The sequence below is a fragment of the Elephas maximus genome, chromosome 1 (assembly GCF_024166365.1).
Source record: "Elephas maximus indicus isolate mEleMax1 chromosome 1, mEleMax1 primary haplotype, whole genome shotgun sequence".
In the NCBI taxonomy this organism is placed as follows: domain Eukaryota; kingdom Metazoa; phylum Chordata; class Mammalia; order Proboscidea; family Elephantidae; genus Elephas; species Elephas maximus.
Genome location: NC_064819.1, coordinates 12210075 through 12230380, shown reverse-complemented (window position 1 = coordinate 12230380; position 20306 = coordinate 12210075). Strand labels below are relative to the sequence as shown.

Below are 20306 nucleotides of genomic sequence, written 5' to 3'. Positions count from 1 at the left end.
ATCCCTCCTGATAACATGTCCAAAGTACGTGAGACGAAGTCTCGCCATCCTTGCTTCTGAGGAGCGCTCTGACTGAACTTCTTCCAAGACAGATTTGTTCATTCTTTTAGCAGTCTGTGGTATATTCAATATTCTTCAGCAACACCATAATTCAAACGCATCGGTTCTTCAGTCTGAAGAAGACACGGATTAAAAAAAATTTTTTTTTTCTTTTTCATTTCCTCATTTCTAGCACCTAGACTTTCCAGTCTCTTCTATTCTCCCATTCTCAATTCATTTACATTTGTTGTGATTATTGATATATTTAGCTTTACATCTCTATAGTGAGTTTAAGAGAATTCGGGGCTGATCGAGGAAAAAGATGATCACAAGATAGTATTACACAAGAAGCAGTTCGTTGGAGCCAGCTTCAGCTGCGTGCAGGGGGCAGTCCCCACCACGGGTCGTTTCCCTGAGGCAAGCAGCAGCACAGGGCCCACCAGAAGGGGAAGAGAACGTGGAGGCTCCCAAGGAAGAGGAGCTTGTGTGTCACTAAGTGATGACCTCCTGCAGCAGTGGGGGGAGTCACTGGGTCAGGGAGCTCTGAAGACCCCAACATCCTACGGTCCTTATAACCATAGGGTTTATCTTATCTCGGATTAGCAGATGTTGGATATGTTAAACAGGCAAGCTCAAAGTGGCTTAAGAATCTGCTTATCTGGGCTATTTTTGAAACAATTGGATGTATACAAATTTGAGTTTGGTGCCAGCAGGCTTTTTGGGCTAATAGGCCTCAACTTGTTAAGAAAAAATGAATACTCCAGGGCCAATATGCCGAGGCCATTTTGACTCACTTATGTAATTGGTCTCACACCTTGCTCTTTGTTTCCTATTTGCTCCAACTGCCCTCTTAGCTTATTTTACTTTTTCTTCCTTTTTGAAAATTGGTTGAATACTTTTTGATGTTTCTGTTTTTTCCCTTTTGTTGGCTTATTAGCTATAACTCCTATTATTCTTCAAGTTTACTAATCTTTTGCGGTGTCTAATATGTCATTAATCCAATTGTATTTTTTTTTTTTAGTTTCACACATTATAATTTTCTTCTTTAGAAATTCAATTTATGCTTTTTAAAATACCATCCGTGTTTTTACCTGACTTTTTGCATATGTAGAATGTAGCTGTAACAACTGTTCTAATGTTCTTACCTTTTACTTTTAACATCTGTACCAATCCAGGGTTAGCTTTAATTGTTTGATTATTCTCTTCATTATGCCTTATAGTCTCTGCTTCCTTGCATGCCTGGTTATCTTTGACTGGTCATCGACATCACGGGTACTAGATATTTTTGTATTCGCATTAATATTTCAGAGCTTTTTGGGGGATGTAGTTACTTGGGAAATGTTTGGTCCTTTTAGATCTTATCTCTTTGATTTGGTAGGCAATGCTTAGGCTACAACTAATCACTCCTTACTACTGAGGCAAGACTTTGCTGAGCAGTCTCCTCAGTGGCTGTCATGCATGAGTTTTTCACACTTGGCTCTGGGAACAGGCACTCTTTCAAGCCCTGTGTGAGCACCAGTCTCTAATTGTGTGTGCTGTTTTCTAATCTCTTCAGCTATTTTCCCCCAGCCTTTTTGGGTAGTTTCCATGTACTCACGTGCTGCTCTGTACTCTGCTGCATACTCACTGGGGACCCTCTGCAGATCTCTGTATTAAGTTTGACTCAGATGTGGCTCGAGAAAGTGAAACTCACGCAGGAAGGCTAGGAAACAGTAGAATTTAGTACTCATAGGTCCCAGGGAGGAAACTGCAGCACACCTTGACACAGGGCCAGACAGGGGGTGCACATGGGGACAAAGCAACAAGTTGGAATTGTCTTGACCCATTGTCATTGAGTCGATTCTGACTCAGAGTGACCCTGTAGGGCAGAGTAGAAGTGCCCCATAGGGTTTCCAGGACTGTAATCTTTGTGGGAGCAGACTGCCACATCTTTCTCCCTTGGAGTATCCGGTGGATTCTAACCACTGACTTTTGGGTTAGCAGCTGAGTGCTTAATCACTGTGCTACCAGGGCTCCTTGTTGGAATTGTAGGAGAGGGCTTATGTGTGGCAGGCAGGGTGGGGTCTCGGAGTTAGCACATGCTGAAGTCTTATTGATTGGTTAAAAAGTTTCTAACGCATTAGCGTGAGAAAAGGGAGAAGTTTTAATCATGGACACCAGTATGTGGCATGGCCAGGAGGGGCAAGGAGTAAATACAGCTGTTGAGAGACTGGGTTATTTAAGGTAGTAATGGACCGCTATCACAGGAAAGTGTATGGGACATGCCGGGGGGAAGCCAGTTAGAGACTACCACTCTTGAGAGGAGCTCTGGTTGTGCAGTGGTTAAGTGCTCGGCTGCTAAGCAAAAGGTCAGTGGTTCAAACCCACCAGCCGCTCCACAGGAGAAAGATATGGCAGCCTGCTTCCGTACACATTTACAGCCTTGGAAAGCCTATGCGGCAGTTGTATGCTGTCTTATAGGGTCACTATGAGTGGAGTTAACTTTATGGCAGTGGGTGTTTTTATCTATTTATTTACTTTTGCTACTCTTGAGGGGCTGTGTGATAAAATAGGAATGGTTATGTCAGAAACCAGATGAAAGGGTGACTAGGAGGAATTAATGGAGGCTGAGGCAGCAAACTCTGTAGGCCGTAAATTGGCCTATGAAAATCTCCAGGTTTTTCAGGTTTTTCTGTGCTCTATCCTATCTGGTACTCTGTTCTGCAAACTCTAGCTTTGACTCAGCTCTATCTCCTAACTCAGGGACTATGCTAGGCTCTGCCTGGGCTCCCGCTGGAAACTCTCCCAAGGCGTTGACCAGTTGTAGGGCTCACCTCATTTGTTTCCCATCTCTCTGGGATCACTGTCATTAGTTGCCTGATATCCATTATTTTGAAACTATTGTATCATTATTATTATTTTTTGGTTATTCCAGGTGGGAGGATAAATCCATTCCACGATACTTCATCTTCGGTGGAAGTAAAAAACCTCTATTGGACTTTAGCTATCTTTTTACAAAAATTTTTAAGTGATTGCTCCAGGAAGTGTAATATGCATCCTGAACTTTTCATTCTTCTTACAGTTAATAGAATACCACTACACTTAAAATGTAGAAACTTTGTACTCATTTACCCTTACCTTATTCTTTATACTGTAGTTGCGTAAGTATTATATTAACAAAAATTTTAAACCCCAGAGCATGATTTTAAGATTTATGTGTATAAAGAAACTGAGAGGGAAACATTGACTTTAATATTTATCTACATCCTGACCATTTGCAGTGGTCTTTTTTCGTCTCTGATGATTAAGTTTCCATCTGGTATCATTTTCCTTCAGCCTCTAGAATGTCCTGTAGTATTTCTTGTAGTGCAAGTATGCTGGTGATGAAATTCTCTGTTTTCTCCTATCTAAAAATGTCTTTATTTTGCTTTAATTCTTGGATGTTATTTTTACTGGATATATAGTTCTGGATTGACTTTTTGTTTGTTTGCTTTTTTAGCACTTACAGATGTTTTACTGTCTCAGGCCTATACTTTTTTCAGTAATTGATCAGTAGTCAGTCAAATTATTATTCCCTTGTATGTATGTATAGAGTACAGATTTTTTTTTTCTTGTCCTCTTTTAAGACTTTTTTTTTTAATCTTTGTGTGATGTACTTACTTGTGGTTTCCTTTGTAACTTTTCTGCCCAATTTTAGTTGAGCTTCTGGCATGTAAAAACTTGTTAGGAAAATTTGGGGTCACTGTTTCTTCAAAATAATTTCCTTGCCCCATTCTCTCTTCTTCTCAAGCATCTCAATGCTATGTATATTGAATTTTTTAATATTGTTCCACAGATCCCTGAGGCTCTGTTCATTTTCTTTTAATCTACTTTTTTTCTTCAGTCTTCAGATTGGATAATTCTATTGCTCTGTCTTCACATTCACCAACATTTTCTTTCATCATCTGTGTTCTACTGTGAAGCCCATCCATTGAATTTTTCATTTTGGGTATTCTGTTTTTTATTTCTAGAATTTCAGATTGACTCATTATTTTATAGTTACTTTCTTTGTCTCTGCTAGGATCTCTTATCTTTTCATCCATTGTGAGTATCTTTTCCTTTATGTCCTTGAGCCTATGCTTAAGTTAAGTTTTAAGTTATTAAAAAATTCTTTAAAATCCTTGTTAACTGCTAAATCTGCATCATCTTGAAGTTAGGCTCTGTTGACTTTTTTTTCCTTTGAGAATGGGTTACATGTCCATATTTATTTGTGTAATGAATGATTTTATATTGAATCCTGGATGTTGTGAAAGCTTTCTTCTCAAGACTCTAGATTCTATTACATTTTTCTGGAGGATTTGATTATTTTTTATGAGCCAGTAATTTTTGTGGATTCACACTACAAGTGCTGGAGCTGGTGGGCAGCCACTCAGATTCAGCTGAGTTATTTTTGCCTTAGCTGTACTGCTTCCAAGTCCTTGCAGATATATAGTTCATCATTTAGCTGGAGATTTGAGCTGAGTTTAGACATAGAATTTGGGGCTCCCTTTCTCTGACATTCTCTTCTCTATGATTTTTCCTGTTACGTTCTGACAAACTGTCTTGTCATCCTTTAAGCCAGAAAGACCTGGGGCTTTTCTATCAGAATTTTGCTTGCCCTATATAGTGCAAACCGTAAATATCCTTCAGGGTAAAAACTACAAAAACGCTAAATTCACCCCTTGCCATTTTTTTCCTCATCAGATGAATGGCTAAGTGTGCTCTAAAGACCTTCATGGCTCTGAAATGTAATTTTATGAAAAATTGTATAGAATTATCCCTTTGCAGAAGAATAAAGTGTAAAAAGATATAAAAGTAAAGATATGGCATAATTAGATATTTACCACTCGTTAGGAAAAGCAAATATTCTGGAGGCATAAATTAAGTGCAAGAGAATTTTTATGATACTTGGGGGAAAATTGTGGTTCTTCTCTCTTTCTTTAGGGGCACCTGTTACTTTTGTCTCTGTTCCTCTTTGGTAAGGCTTTCTTCATGTTCATTGTCCTTCAGGAGAGAGACCCTGATACTTGGCGACATTAATCTAATCTTATAACATTGTTTGTTTACTTGAAACCGTTATTCTTCCTTAATCCAACCCACTGCCATCGAGTTGATTCTGACTCATAGTGACCCTATAGAACGGAGTAGAACTGCCCCACAGAGTTTCCAAGGAGTGCCTGGCGGATTCGAACTGCTGACCTCTTGGTTAGCAGCCGTAGCACTTAACCATTATGCCACCAGGGTTTCCATTCTTCCAAAGACAGAAATATTAGGTCTATTCTTCCATAATAGACCTAATATTTCTGTCTTTGAAATCCAGGTTTCAGTCTTAAATGCAAACAGTAGTATCCTGGGTTTGTGTTAAATATTTACTTCACTTTTTCCCTTCAGGTAAAAAAACATTACTTCGACTATCACCTAGGCAGATCAGTAAATGCTATTTTTAAAGTATTTTCGTGGCTGGAGAACTTTTAGAAAACAAAAATGCTGGAGGCTGTCTGGGCGTTAGTGTGAGAGCTTTTCATTGGTAAATCATTAATTTGTTGTCTTTCTACAATGTAGGCAGTCACTGAGGAGAATATTGCCTCTCTGCAGAACAGAGTGGTGGAACTAGAGAATGAAAAGGGAGCCTTGCTCCTTAGCTCTCTGGAATTGGAGTTGCTAAAAGCTGACAATGGTATGTATAAATGAAAACCATAATTCTCTGTGTTTTTATCTCTCAGAGTGCCTTGATTTTTATCACTGTACTTTATATGTATAACTGTAGATCCTCTGGTAATAAAGATCTTGGAGAGCAGAGCTGGTAGTTATAGATGATAAGACTAATATATATTAAACAATTAGACCACATCCCAGTGTTTACATAAAACCTGTTGCTGTCAAGTCAATCCCAACTCATAGCAACCCTACAGGACAGTGTAGAACTGCCCCATAAGGTTTCTAAGGAGCAGCTGGTGGATTCGAACTACCTACCTTTTAGTTAGCAGCTGAGCTCCTAACCACTGTGGCAGGGCTCCAGTGTTTATATATGTCTAACATTTTGCCATATGGTCTATAAATGCTGCAGGGTTTCTGTGTTATATTTGTTTTGGAGTGGTCAAGTTATATTCTGGGAAGTGTGGTTTGAATAGGACATTAAAAAGATGATGAAATTTTAAATAGGCAAAATGAAGGAAGGACATTCTTTGTAATAATTTCGTGGGGTAAGGTAAGACAGATTAGTATAAATAAAGGATCGTTCAAAGGTAGGAACCATTTTGGTTTTTGCCCATGCTATACCCTGTTTAGAAGCCCACCCCTTTTCTTTAGCCCGATTAATTCCACCTTATCTTTCAGGCCTCAACTAGGGCATTATCTTTTTTAGGAAGTTCATCCTGATCCCCAAAAGCTGGGTTAAATACATTTTTACATACCTTTAATATTGTATTAAAATTATCTTTATATATCTCTCTTTTTACTACAGTAAATAAACACTTCAAAGATTAAGTATAAGCTCTTCAAAGGCAGGAACTGTCCTTTTTTTTTTTTAATCTTTTCTTTACCAAGAACTAATTTAGTACCTGGCAAGTAGTAGCTGCTGAAAAGTGTTTTGTTGGACTAAACTAAATCTGTCGTTTTATGCTTTTGGACTGTGTGTGTGCAGTCAGTAGGAATGGAGACATACCTCCCTCCATTTATCCCCTGCTACACAGGACTTCCTGGATTTAGTAGCGTATAATTGATAGTGCTTTACTGATCTTATTCATCCTGGATTAACTACGCTTTGACCTCTAGAAGTAAGAATGAATACACAAGTAGTTTGATCATTTCTTAAAATCTAAGGCGAATTTTTTCCAACTGAATTGCTTTAGAGTTTTCCACTGAGCTCTAAACTGGGACTGTACACCTCTCCTGGAATATTTCCACCATTGGTAATAAATAACACCTCAAAGTCAGCTCATTATTGAGTTCATTCAGAGCACTTCTTTGAGATGCTACCCATGATGCTTATTTTACAGTTTTGCAAACAGTTCCTGTCCCTTTCACATGCCTTCGTATGGCTATAGGGAATATATGAGTTCCATTCTCTTCTCTTTTCCCTTAAGGTTTTCTGCAAAATTTTCTACTTTAATCAACCTGTGGAATTTGGAATAAACTTAGTCTTTATGTTTAGTCTCATGGGTTACCTTGGCTTTAGTGCTGGGTTTTATGTGACTCACCTTCGTCACTGCCATTTCTACCACTGTGCCCCTTCCTCAAATATCTCTTGACGTATCTGCATACATCATATACACTCTTATATTCATTTGTTTCGGGGCTATCCTTCATCCCTTCTTTCTTCTCATAGCTGTATTGCCTTTCCTATGTGGTAGGCACTGTTCGGATTGCTGGGGATACTGCTATGAACGTGACACGGAGCTAAAGTATTAGATAGGAAGACAGGTCTTAAACATGTTTATGATAGGCTATGAAATTTCAGAGAGCGATAAGTATTAGGAAAAAAATAAGACTGGATGTTTTAATAAATCAATATATATATAATTAAAATGTATCTGTATAAACTATAAAAAACATAAGTAATAAAACAAGGTGCAGTTTATTAAATAAAACTGCAGGTATGCGTGGTGCAGAGTGGTTAGGGGTTAGGGGAAGGCCTCTCGGAGGACTGGAAACCTGAATGATGAAAAGGGAATAGCCATACAAAGAGCTTGCCTAGCAAAATGTTGATAGGTTTGCAGAAAAGAAAGGCGGCCAGTGTTTGTGGAGGGTGATGAATAAAGGGACAGTGCAAGAGGAGGAGACTGGAGAAGAAGTAGGGTCAAATTATAGAGGGCCTGTGTGGGTCATATGAATGTACTGTAGAAATATACTGCTTTTTCTGTAAGTGCATATCTTAGGAAGAATATAAGCTCTTTGAAGACATACTAATACTCAATATTCTTATCCTTCAAGTGATCTCTACCCCTTTTAGATATACACATTTTAATAGAACATGGAGGCAGACCTTGGAAGATTTGGACTCAAATCCCAGCTGTCTGTGAACTAGCTGTATAAACTCAGCAGTCATGTCATTTCTCTGATGACATGAGATTGGATAGTTGCCTTGTAGTACTAAAATTTGTTGTATTTATGAATATATGTGAAAGAGCATCAACAAATTATAAGTGCTACATTAATGTAAAAATGTATATTATGAACACAGCAGGATTATGGATAAATAAAGCAGATATATTGCCCTAGAAGTCCCAGATTATGCTGCAAAAATAGCTGCTTCATGTCACGTGTTCTGGCTTCCTTCTCTTTTAAAGCCATTACTTGTGCTTCACTCGGGCTCTTTATCATCACCTAGTACCATTCTATTTCACAGTTCGTGTTTTCATCTCCTCTTGCTACTTCTTTATTTGAATAAAATAAACCTTTTATCTCCTCCAAACTATTTTGTCTATTTCTTTTCTCTTGATTATTTCATGCATCTCAAATAGCCTCACACATAATAACGTCTGTTTTTTTAAATACTCCATATATATAACCTAAAGGTATTTATTTTGTAACTTTCAGAAAAACTGTCTTCTCAAATTACCCTCATGGAGGCTCAGAATAGAGCTGGAAAGGCAGAGAAAGAAGACAGCCAGGTAAGTGATACACTCTTAAAATCACCAGAATAGGAACTGGCTTAAGAGGAAGTGGCTTCCAATCCAAACAATTTCATGATTTTCTAATGTTGACAAAGGAATTGCGTCACCTAAAGAATGAGATCTGTTTAAGAGATCCATAATGGTTATTATTTGTCATTTACTGTCATTTGTTTTTGAATATTTGGAATTCTTCATTTGCCCAGCCAGTACATTAGCCACGTATTTGGAGTGTGATACCCATTTCCATACTAGACTACCCTTTATCTTAACTTCATGAAGAGATGAAGAGAGTAGATGGAATCTCCTGTTTTTTATTGTTGGTGTATGTTGTTTGTTTTTTCTCCCTCAATTTGCAGTTTTATTAGAATTGTATGAAAAGCCTATCTTTGGAGAATGATGTGTTTTTTATGACCTGAGAATTATTAAAAGAAATGTATGGCTCTTTAATAACATTCTGTTGGTTTAAGATCATTATTGTGTTAAAGTATTTGTGGCCTTCCAGTTAAGAAGTCATTGATAAGAGTCATAAAGAACCTTGATAATGAAGCTCCTTAACTGAATCATCTGCTTGCTTATATTCAGTGGAGCTCTAGTGGCGTGGTGGTTAAGAGCTCAGGCTGCTAACCAAAAGGTCAGCAGTTTGAATCCACCGGTTGCTTCTTGGAAACCCTATAAGCAGCTTTACTCTGTCCTATAGGGCATGGCTTTTTTAATAGGGCATCTGTGAGTACTTTTTCCTAGAGACACTGATGCTCTGTTCACAAAGTTGTCAAAAGGGGACTAAATTTTGAAAATTGTAGTACTTGTTGTCGGGGTAGAGTAACCAATAAGCAAGATATACATGGGCTTACTTGTGTTTATTTACTACTCTGTAGTGAACAATTTCACAGGGGTTTCACCACATCTTTGATAATCTGCTTGTCTGTTAAGGCTATCTTATCTAATATTTTCAACTTTCTCATTTCCGTGGATAGTTTAGGAAGAGGAATTCCATAATTTCCACCTTTGTGTGGATTGAAACAAAGATTTAGCTTATTTCCTGCTTCCCTTTTCCTTTTTAAGCAGTTCTTAGGAGAAACAAGCAGAAGTTGTAATGTGAAGAAAAAACTGTTTTCCCAAATAAGGAATATCTAGAAAATAAATTCCAGATTTTCTTAGGTCTTACGAACATGGCTTGACCACAGTGCAGGATTGACAGAGCACCCTCAGAGGTCCAATCTGGGAAATCACAACGGATTTTAAAAATATTTAGCAGTTCTATCAGAGGAAAACGGTTTGGACTGAAAAGTTTCAGGCCTTAGAAAGTGCAACAAATACCAGTTTTTAGTGAGGCTCTTTCTTTGTATACAACAATCGATTGAAGCTTTTTTCTTTCTTTTCTTTTAATAGATCAGCATGGTTGATAATACCAGGCTCAACAAGAGCAACTCTTCTACTGAGGAACGTGGACAAGATGTCCTAGAGAACACATTTTCCCAGAAACACAGAGAATTATCAGTTTTACTATTGGAAATGAAAGAAGCTCAAGAGGAGATTGCATTTCTTAAAATGCAGTTACAGAGCAAAAGGACTGAGGGGGACCCGGAGGACAATGGCCAGAAAGAAATGAAGCAGATGGAGAGTGAGGGAATACCTCCAGTTGGAATGAAAGTATTACTTGAAGATACAGGACAAAATTTTCACTTAATGTCAAATGAAGAGAATAGTCTTCCAGCAATTGAAAAAGAAGAGCAGGCAGGCACTAAACATCAAAATAGAACATCCGAAGAAGTATCTTTCAATGACACTGGAATTGAGTTGAAATTAACCAAGCAGGACGCTGTTGATAAATCCCCTTCTGTGGTACCGGATATTAGTCAGCATCAGCAGGATGAGTTAAAAGAGTTAAAAAGTCAAATTTCAGAGCTTGAGATAAACTTTCATAAAGCAGAAGAAATCTATGAAAAAAATTTAGATGAGAAAGCAAAGGAAATAAACAAGCTAACCCAGTTGATTGAGGAGTTTAAGAAAAATGCTGAAAACACAAGCAGTGCGTTCACTGCTTTGTCCAAAGAAAGAGACCAGCTCCTTTCTCAGGTGAAGGAACTCAGTGTAGTGACAGAACTGAAGGCTCAGATACAACAACTGGAAGCAAATCTTGCAGAAGCAGAAAAGCAAAGAAAACTAGACTATGAGAGCCAGACTGCTCATCACAACTTGCTCACTGAACAGATCCACAGTCTTAGCATAGAAACCAAATCGAAAGACATGAAAATTGAAGTTTTACAAAATGAACTAGATGATGTGCAGCTTCAGTTTTCTCAGCAGAGTACACTGATTAAAAGTGTGCAGAGCCAGCTGCAGAAGAAGGAAAATGAAGTACTTGAGGCGGAAGAACATTTGAGGGATATCTCAAATAAGATGGAAGGACTTTCACATGCTCTTTCGCAGAAGGAACTTGAAATAGCAAAACTGGATCACCTTTTATTAGAGAAAAAAAAAGATGTGGAAACCCTCCAACAAACCATCAAGGAGAAGGATCAGCAGGTGACAGAAATAAGCTTCAGTATGACTGAGAAAATGGTTCAGCTTAATGAAGAGAAGTTTTCTCTTGGAGTTGAAATTAAGACTCTTAAAGAACAGCTGAATTTGTTATCCAAAGCTGAAGAAGCAAAAAAAGAGCAGGTAGAAGAAGTTAAAGAAGTTGTTTCTGGCCTTAAAAATAATCATGATGAGTTGAATCCAGCAGGGCTAACAAGTAAAGAAGAACTTCAGCATGAATTAGACCTTCTAAAGAAAGAAAGTGAGCAGAGAAAGAGAAAGCTCCAAGCAGCTCTTATTAACAGAAAGGAACTTCTACAAAAAGTCAGTAGATTAGAAGAGGAATTGGCCAAAGTGAGGGATGAATCTAGGAAAGAGGTCCCACTTAATGCGAATGAGAAGAGGGAAATGGAAGAAGATAAAGAGAACAAAGAAGACTCAGAAAAATATGTGAGTTCTAAGTGCCAAGAAATAGAAATTTCCTTAAAGCAGACAATATCTGAGAAAGAAGTAGAACTGGAGCGTGTAAGGAAGGATTTGGAAGAAAAGGTGGCAGCTGAAGAAGAGTTACAGGCCACAGTGAAACGGATGAATCAGAACTTGCAAGATAAGACAAACCTAATAGATTTGCTCCAAGCACAGATCACTGAAAACCAAGCAATTATCCAAAAATTAACCACCAGTAACAAGGATGCAGGTGATGGAGACTCAGCAGCACCTGTGAAAGAAAAAGTGGTGATCAGTCCAGCTGATGCAGGTGGTGGAGAACAGTGGAAACCAGAACTGGAAGGAAAGATATTGGACCTTGAAAAAGAAAAGGAGCAGCTTCAAAAGAAGCTACAGGAAGTGTTAGCCTCACGCAAGGTGATTCTAAAAAAGGCACAGGAGAAAGAAAGACATCTCAGGGAGGAGCTAAAGCAACAGAAAGATGACTATAATCGCTTGCAAGAACAGTTCGACGAGCAAAGCAAGGACAAGGAGAACATTGGAGAGCAGCTAAGACAACTCCAGATTCAAATAAGGGAGTCTTTACCAGGCATTGATCAGGTGGAATCAAGTTCTTCCACTCAAGGTTTAGAGGATCCTGTATTCAAAGCTACAGAGCAACAACTCATCCATCCTGTTTCAGAGTCCTCCTTGGGTCCAGACTTGCCATCTCAGCCTGAAGAAGCAAATATTCTGCAAAGCAATACTTCTATTGAGCAGATTAAGGCTGAACTGAAAGAAATACAGGTTGAGAAAGAGGAGTTAGAACTGAAGGTTAGTTCTACGACAAGTGAGCTTGCTAAAAAATCAGATGAGGCATTTCAGTTACGAGAGCAGATAAATAAACAGGTTTTAGAGATCCAGAGTCTGAAGATAGCAGCCAGTGAAGCTGAGGCCCGTGCAGAAAGCCTGAAGTGGACACTGGAAAGCAGTCAACTAGAAATCGCTGGATTAGAACATCTCAGAGAATTACAGCCTGCGCTAGACGAGCTGCAAAGACTCGTAAGCGAAAAGGAAGAAGAAGTTAGCTACCTTTCTGGACAACTTAGTGAGAAAGAGGAAATCTTTACCAAAGTTAAGACAGACACGATAGAACAAGAGAAGTTAATTAAGGCTTTACATATGCAACTGGAGATGCAAACCAAAGAGCGTGATGAAAAGATAAAGCAGTTACAGGTGGAACTTAGTGAAATGAAGCAAAAGGTAGAAGAAAGTGAAAAAGAAGGTAAAGCAAAGCACCAAATACAGAGGAAACTTCAAGCTGCCCTTATTTCCCGGAAAGAAGCACTGAAAGAAAACAAAGGTCTCCAAGAGGAGTTGTCTCTGGCCAGAGATACCATTGAACGTCTTACCAAGTCTCTGGCAGATGTAGAAAACCAAGCTTCTGCTCAAAATAAAGAAAAAGATGTATTCTCAAAAAGGTTAGTTCTTCTTCAGGAAGAGAGAGACAAACTCATTGCAGAAATGGACAGGTCTTTACTAGAAAATCAAAATCTCAATGGCTCTTGTGAAAGTCTGAAGCTAGCTCTGGAGGGTCTTACTGAAGACAAAGAAAACTTACTGAAGGAAATTGAGTCTTTGAAATGTTCTCAGATTGCAGAAAACACCGAGTGGCAAGAGAAGCACAAGGAGCTACAGAAAGAGTATGAAATTCTTCTACAGTCCTATGAGAATGTCAGTAATGAGGCAGAAAGGATTCAGCATGTGGTAGAAGCCGTGAGGCAAGAAAAGCAAGAATTATATGGCAAGCTGAGAAGCACAGAAGCAAGCAAGAAAGAGACAGAAAAGCAGTTGCAGGAAGCTGAACAGGAAATGGAGGAGATGAAGGAAAAGATGAGAAAGTTTGCTAAATCTAAACAACAGAAAATCCTAGAGCTAGAAGAAGAGAATGACCGGCTGAGAGCAGAGGGCCACCCTGTGGGAGACACATCTAAAGAATGTATGGAAGCACTTCTTTCTTCCAATTCCAATATGAAGGAGGAACTAGAAAGGGTCAGAATGGAATATAAAACCCTTTCTAAGGACTTTGAAACTATAATGACCGAGAAGGACATTCTAAGTCAACAGGTTCAAGATTTAAAGCATCAGATGGAAGATAATGTATCCAAACAAGCTAGCCCAGAAGCCACTGAGAAACAGGATAACCAAGTGGATATTATTGAAGAGGCAACACAGTCGGTGACAGATGACGTTAAAGAGCAGGACTCTCTGAGTATGAGCACAAGGCCTGAATACTCAGTACCCGTTCTGTCGGAGAACAGTGCCGAGATCGATCCTGACATAAGTGAGAACATCAGCTCACGTGGTGAAATTAATAACTACCGACAGCAGATTGATCAGCTCAAAGAAAGCATTGCGGAATTAGAGAAGGAGAAGCGTAAAGAAAAGGAATTTCGTCAGACATTAGAAAATGAGAAAAATACTTTCCTGAGTCAAATATCGTCAAAGGATGGTGAACTAAAAATACTTCAGGAAGAAGTAACCAAAATGACCTTGTTGAATCAGCAAATCCAGGAAGAGCTCTCCAGAGTTACCAAATTGAAGGAGACCGCGGAAGAAGAGAAGGACGATTTGGAGGAGAGGCTCATGAACCAGTTGGCAGAACTTAACGGAAGCATTGGAAATTATTATCAGGATGTGACAGATGCCCAAATAAAAAATGAGCAACTGGAATCTGAAATGCAGAATCTTAAAAAGTGTGTGAGTGAACTGGAAGAAGAAAAGCAGCAGTTAGTCAAGGAAAAAAGTATGGTGGAATCAGAAATCCGAAAAGAATATCTGGAGAAAATACAAGGTGCCCAGAAAGAACCCGGCAGTAAAAGCCACGCGAAGGAGCTTCAGGAGCTGTTAAAACAGAAGCAGCAAGAAGTGAAGCAGTTGCAGAAGGACTGCATCAGGTATCAAGAGAAAATCAGCACCCTGGAGAGAACTGTTAAGGCCCTAGAGTTTGTTCAGTCCGAGTCCCAAAAGGACTTGGAAGTATGCAAAGAAAATCTAGCCCGAGCAGATGAGCTCCGTAAGAAGGCACAAGCAGAGTTAGCTAGCTTCAGGGTGTTGCTAGATGACACTCAAAGTGAAGCAGCTCGAGTCCTAGCAGACAATCTTAAGTTGAAAAAGGAACTTCAGTCAAATAAAGAATTAGTCAAAAGCCAAATGAAACAAAAGGACGATGACCTTGAGCGAAGACTGGAGCAGGCAGAAGATAAGCACCTGAAAGAAAAGAAGAATATGCAAGAGAAACTGGATGCTTTGTGTAGCGACAAAGTACACTTGGAAGAGACTTTTGGAGAGATTCAGGTTACTTTGAACAAGAAAGACATGGAAGTTAAGCAGCTTCAGGAAAACTTGGACAGCACCGTGGCCCAGCTTGCAGCCTTCACTAAGAGCATGTCTTCCCTCCAGGACGATCGGGACAGGGTGATAGATGAAGCCAAGAAATGGGAGAGGAAGTTCAGTGATGCCATTCAAACCAAAGAAGATGAAATTAGACTCAAAGAGGAGAATTGCAGCGTTCTAAAGGATCAGCTTAGGCAGATGTCCATCCATATGGAGGAATTGAAAATCAACATTTCCAGGTAAACGAATAAAGTATTTGCTTTACTTACGTGGTAGCTGCTCCTCCAGTTTTAATTGGAGGCAAAGAAGTCTCTGTAAGTAACAATTTTGGCTTAAATTGCTTCCAAAAAAAAAAAAAACCAAACCCAGTGCCGTCGAGTCGATTTCGACTCATAGGGACCCTATAGGACAGAGCAGAACTGCCCCATAGAGTTTCCAAGGAGCGCCTGGCGGATTCAAACTGCCAATCCTTTGGTTAGCAGCCGCAGCACTTAACCACTACGCCACCAGGGTTTCCCTCAGAAGAAATATTATCTCTCACTTTCTACTTTTTCCCCCCTTGCCAAATAACCTCCTGCTATTGTTTGCATTAACATAAAAAATTCACATTAACATAAAAAATTTGCATCTGCTTCTCTTCCCATCTTGCTTCTGAGAGGTCTCTTAGATTTCTCTCTTTCACTACTCTTGCCTGGATTTTTTACCACAGTACACCTAAATTATTGCCTTAGCCGCCTAAATGGTCTCCATATTTTACATCAATCTTACTGCATATGCCTGCTAACACTTATTTTCCTCAAACTTCACTTTTATGATATCACTTTCAAGCCCAAGAACTAACAATGTCCCCCACCCTTTGCATGCCTCCACGTCTTCTAATGGGCTCCCTCAGTTCTAATTTAGAGGTTTCCTCACTGTCTCTCATACCAGCGTTATTCCTTAAAGGGCCAGACATTAGTTTGTCTCAAGCAAAGTAAAGCAAAATAAGAGAAAGTGTTATTTATTTATTTATATTGTGCTGTAAGTGAAAGTTTATAGTTCAGGTCAGTTTCTCATATAAACACTTACACATTGTTAGGTGACCCTAGTTGCTCTCCCTATAATGTGATAGCACGCTCCTCCTCTCCACCCTGTATTTCCCGTGTCATTCAACCAGCTCCTGTCTCCCTCTGCCTTCTCGTTTGGCCTCCACACAGGAGCTGCCCACATAGTCTCATGTGTCTGCTTGAGCTAAGAAGCGCACTCCTCACCAGTATCATAGTCCAGTCTAATCTTTGTCTGAAGAGTTGGCGTCAGAAATGGTTTTAGTTTTGGGCTAACAGAAAGTCCGGGGGCCACGTCCTCTGGGGCCCTCCAGTCTCAGTCAGACCATTAAGTCTGGTCTTTTTACTAGAATTTGGGGTCTGCATCCCACTTTTCTCCTAGAAAAAGTGTTATTTTTTAGAGTGTAAAAAACCGTGCCAGCAAAATAAGTAATTTGGAGTTTATGATTTAAATATATGAATCCTTAGGTCCAGTATGCCTTTAATATAGAAAATTCAGAAAACAAGTCTGTAATACAAAGAATGAATATCTCTTCAGTAAAAAGATGAACACCTTCAAGTATGAATATCTGAGTTACAAGGAAGTATATCAAGTATTGGTTCCCTTGTAGATCTATTATGTAGTATTTATTCTTTAGGCATCGAGTAGTTTTTCCATTAATCTGTAATTAATGTTCTTTGTGTTTTCAGGCTTGAACATGACAAGCAGACCTGGGAGTCTAAGGCCCAGACAGAGGTCCAGCTTCAACAGAAGGTCTGTGATACTCTACAGGGGGAAAACAAAGAACTTTTGACCCAGCTAGAAGAGACTCGATACCTATACCACAATTCTCAGAATGAACTAGCTAAGTCAGAATCAGAACTTAAGATTCTCCGAGACCAGCTGACTGATTTAGATAACACTTTAGAAAAATGTAAGGAAAACAAAGAAAGCTTGGAAGAGATTGTCAAGCAGCAAGAAGCTGATATCCGAAATTGTAAGTTCAGTTATGAGCAGCTAGAGACTGATCTTCAGGCCTCCAGGGAACTGACCAGTAGGCTACATGAAGAAATAAACATGAAAGAGCAGAAGATTATAAGCCTGCTTTCTGCCAAGGAAGAGGCAATCCAAGTAGCTGTTTCAGAACTGCATCAACAACATGATAAGGAAATTAAAGAACTGGAAACCCAGCTGTCCCAGAAGGAAGAGGAGAACAAAAAAGCTGTTGACGAAACCAGCCAGCTTCTGGAAACACTGAACACTATCAAAAAGGAAAGCACTCAGCAGAAGGCCCAGTTGGACTCCTTCGTTAAATCCATGTCTTCTCTCCAGGATGACCGAGACCGCGTAGTAGGTAACTATCGGCAGCTAGAAGGACGACATCTTTCTGTAATCTTAGAAAAAGACCAACTCATCCAAGACGCTGCTACTGAGAATAATAAGCTTAAGGAAGAAATTAGGTGCTTGCGAAGTCATATGGATGACCTCAATTCTGAGAATGCCAAGCTAGATGCAGAACTGATCCAATATAGGGAAGACCTGAACCAAGTAATATCAATAAAAGACTACCAGCAAAAGCAACTGCTTGAAGCTCAACATCAGCAGAATAAGGCACTGAAGAGTGAATATGCTAAATTAGAAGAAAAGCTGAAGCAGTCTGAGGCAGCAAAGGAAAATTTGCAGAGGTCCTCTAATACCCTACAGGAGGAGAAACAAGGTTTGTCTAAAGAGATTGAGAGCTTAAAAATATCTATATCCCAACTAAAGGGAGAGATAACAGACTTGCAAGAAGAAACAACTTTAGGAATATTTCAAGCTCAGTTAAAAGTAAAGGAAGAAGAGGTACAAAAGTTAAGTACTACCCTTTCTTCCTCTCAGAACAGAATTACAGAACTAGAAGAGGAATTGCTTCATGTTCAGAAGGAAGCTGCCAAGAAGGTAGGTGAAATTGAAGATAAACTGAAGAAGGAATTAAAGCATCTTCATCACGATGCGGGGATAATGCGAAATGAAACTGAAACAGCAGAAGAGAGGGTGGCAGAGCTAGCAAGAGATCTGATGGAGATGGAGCAGAAATTGCTCATGGTCACCAAAGAAAATAAAGATCTCACAGCACAAATTCAATCGTTTGGAAAGTCTATGAGTTCACTGCAGAGTAGTAGAGATCATGCTAATGAGGAGCTTGATGAACTAAAGAGGAAATACGATGCCAGTCTGAAGGAGGTGGCACAGCTGAGAGAAAAACAGGGCCTCTTAAGCACAGAGAGAGATGTTCTTGTGTCTAAAGCCTCCTCTCCGAAGAGCTCCACAGAGGATAACAGCTTGTCTCACCTTGAGAAACTTAACCAACAGCTTCTGTCCAAAGATGAACGACTGCTTCACCTGTCCTCACAACTAGAAGATTCTTACAACCAAATGCAATCTTTTTCCAAGGCTATGGCTAGTCTGCAGAATGAGAGAGATCACCTGTTGAATGAGCTGGCAAGATTCCGCAAGGTGGAGGAAGGGAAGCAGTGGTCTGCAGCCCAGCCTGCAAGCAGCCCAGCTGAAGTACAGAGTTTAAAAAAAGCCATGTCATCACTCCAAAATGACAGAGACCGACTAGTGAGTGTCTTTCTCTGTTTCAGATCTATTTTTGAGAGTTTCTGAAACTTTCTTTATTATTATTTTTTTTAATTAATTTTTGTTGTGCTTTAAGTGAAAGTTTACAAATCAGGTCAGTCTCTCATACAAAAATTAACATACACCTTGAGGTACACTCCTAATTGCTCTCCCTCTAATGAGATAGCACAGTTCCTCCCTCCACTCTCTTTCCTCGTGTCCATTCGAGTAGCTTCTGTCCTCCTCTGCCCTCTCATCTCCCCTCCAGACAGGAGATGCCAACATAGTCTCATGTGTCTACTTGATCCAAGAAGCTCGCTCTTCACCAGTATCATTTTCCATCCCATATTCCAGTCCAATCCCTGTCTGAAGAATTGGCTTTGGGAATGGTTCCTGTCTTGGGCTAACAGAAGGTCTGGGGACCATGGCCTCTGGGGTCTTTCTAGTCCCAGCCTGACCATTAAATGTGGTCTTTTTACAAGAATTTGGGCTCTGCATCCTACTGCTCTCCTGCTCCCTCAGGGGTTCTCTGTTGTGTTCCCTGTCAGGGCAGTCATCGGTTGTGACCAGGCACCATCTAGTTCTTCTGATCCCAGGCTGATGTAGTCTCTGGTTTATGTGGTCCTTTCTGTCTCTTAGGCTCATAATTACCTTGTGTCTTTGGTGTTCTTCATTCTTTCTTGCTCCAGGTGGGTTGAGACCAATTGTTGCATCTTAGATGGCTGCTAGCTAGCATTTAAGACCCCAGATGCCACTCTCCAAAGTGTGATGCAGCATGTTTTCTTAATAGATTTTATTATGCCGGTTGACTTAGATGTCCCCTGAGACCATGGTCCTCAAACCCCCACCCTGCTGCACTGGCCTTTGAAGCGTTCAGTTTATTCAGGAATCTTCTTTGCTTTTGGTTTAGTCCAGTTGTGTTCACCTCTCCTATATTGTGTATTGTCTTTCCCTTCACCTAAAATAAAACTTATCTACTATCTAATTAGTGAATACCCCTCTCCTTCCCTCCCTGCCTCCCCCGTCTTGTAACCATCTAAGAATATTTTCTTCGCTGTTTAAACTATTTCTCCAGTTCTTATAATAGTGGTCTTATACAATATTTGTTCTTTTGCAAATGACTAATTTCAGTCAGCATAATGTCTTTCAGATTTCTCCATGTTATGAAATGTTTCATGGATCTATCATTGTTCTTTATCAATGTGTAATATTCCACTGTGTCAATATAGCATAATTTATTTATCCATTCATCCGTTGATGGGCACCTTGGTTGCTTCCTTCTTTTTGATATTGTAAACAGTGCTGCTGTGAACATGGGTGTGCATATATCTGTTCGTGTAAATGCTCTTATTTCTCTAGGATATATTCCAAGGAGTGGGATTGCTGGATCGTATGGTAGTTCTATTTCTAGTTTTTTAAGGAAGCATGAAATTGATTTCCCAAGTGGTTGTACCATTTTACATTCCCACCAGCAGTGTATAAGTGTTCCAATCTCTCCACAGCCTCTCCAACATTTATGATTGTGTTTTTTGGATTAATGCCAGCCTTGTTGGAGTGAGATGGAATCTCATTGTAGTTTTGATTTGCGTTTCTCTAATGGCTAATGATCGTGAGCATTTCCTCATGATCGTGAGCATTTCCTCATGTATCTGTTAGCGGCCTGAATGTCTTCTGTAGTGAAGTGTCTGT

The 20306-nt window shown here is 39.6% G+C and overlaps 1 protein-coding gene across 8 annotated transcripts in view; it reads left to right on the top strand.

Annotated features, from left to right (window-relative positions):
* GOLGB1 (golgin B1) overlaps positions 1-20306 on the top strand; it is an 81051-nt gene that overhangs the window by 33588 nt on the left and 27157 nt on the right. For all 8 annotated transcript variants that reach the window (XM_049877703.1, XM_049877712.1, XM_049877695.1 and 5 more), the window contains 4 exons: positions 5599-5713; positions 8575-8648; positions 10041-15232; positions 16727-18620. In XM_049877703.1, the coding sequence (XP_049733660.1) occupies positions 5599-5713; positions 8575-8648; positions 10041-15232; positions 16727-18620 (7275 nt within the window). The remainder of the gene's footprint in view (positions 1-5598; positions 5714-8574; positions 8649-10040; positions 15233-16726; positions 18621-20306) is intronic.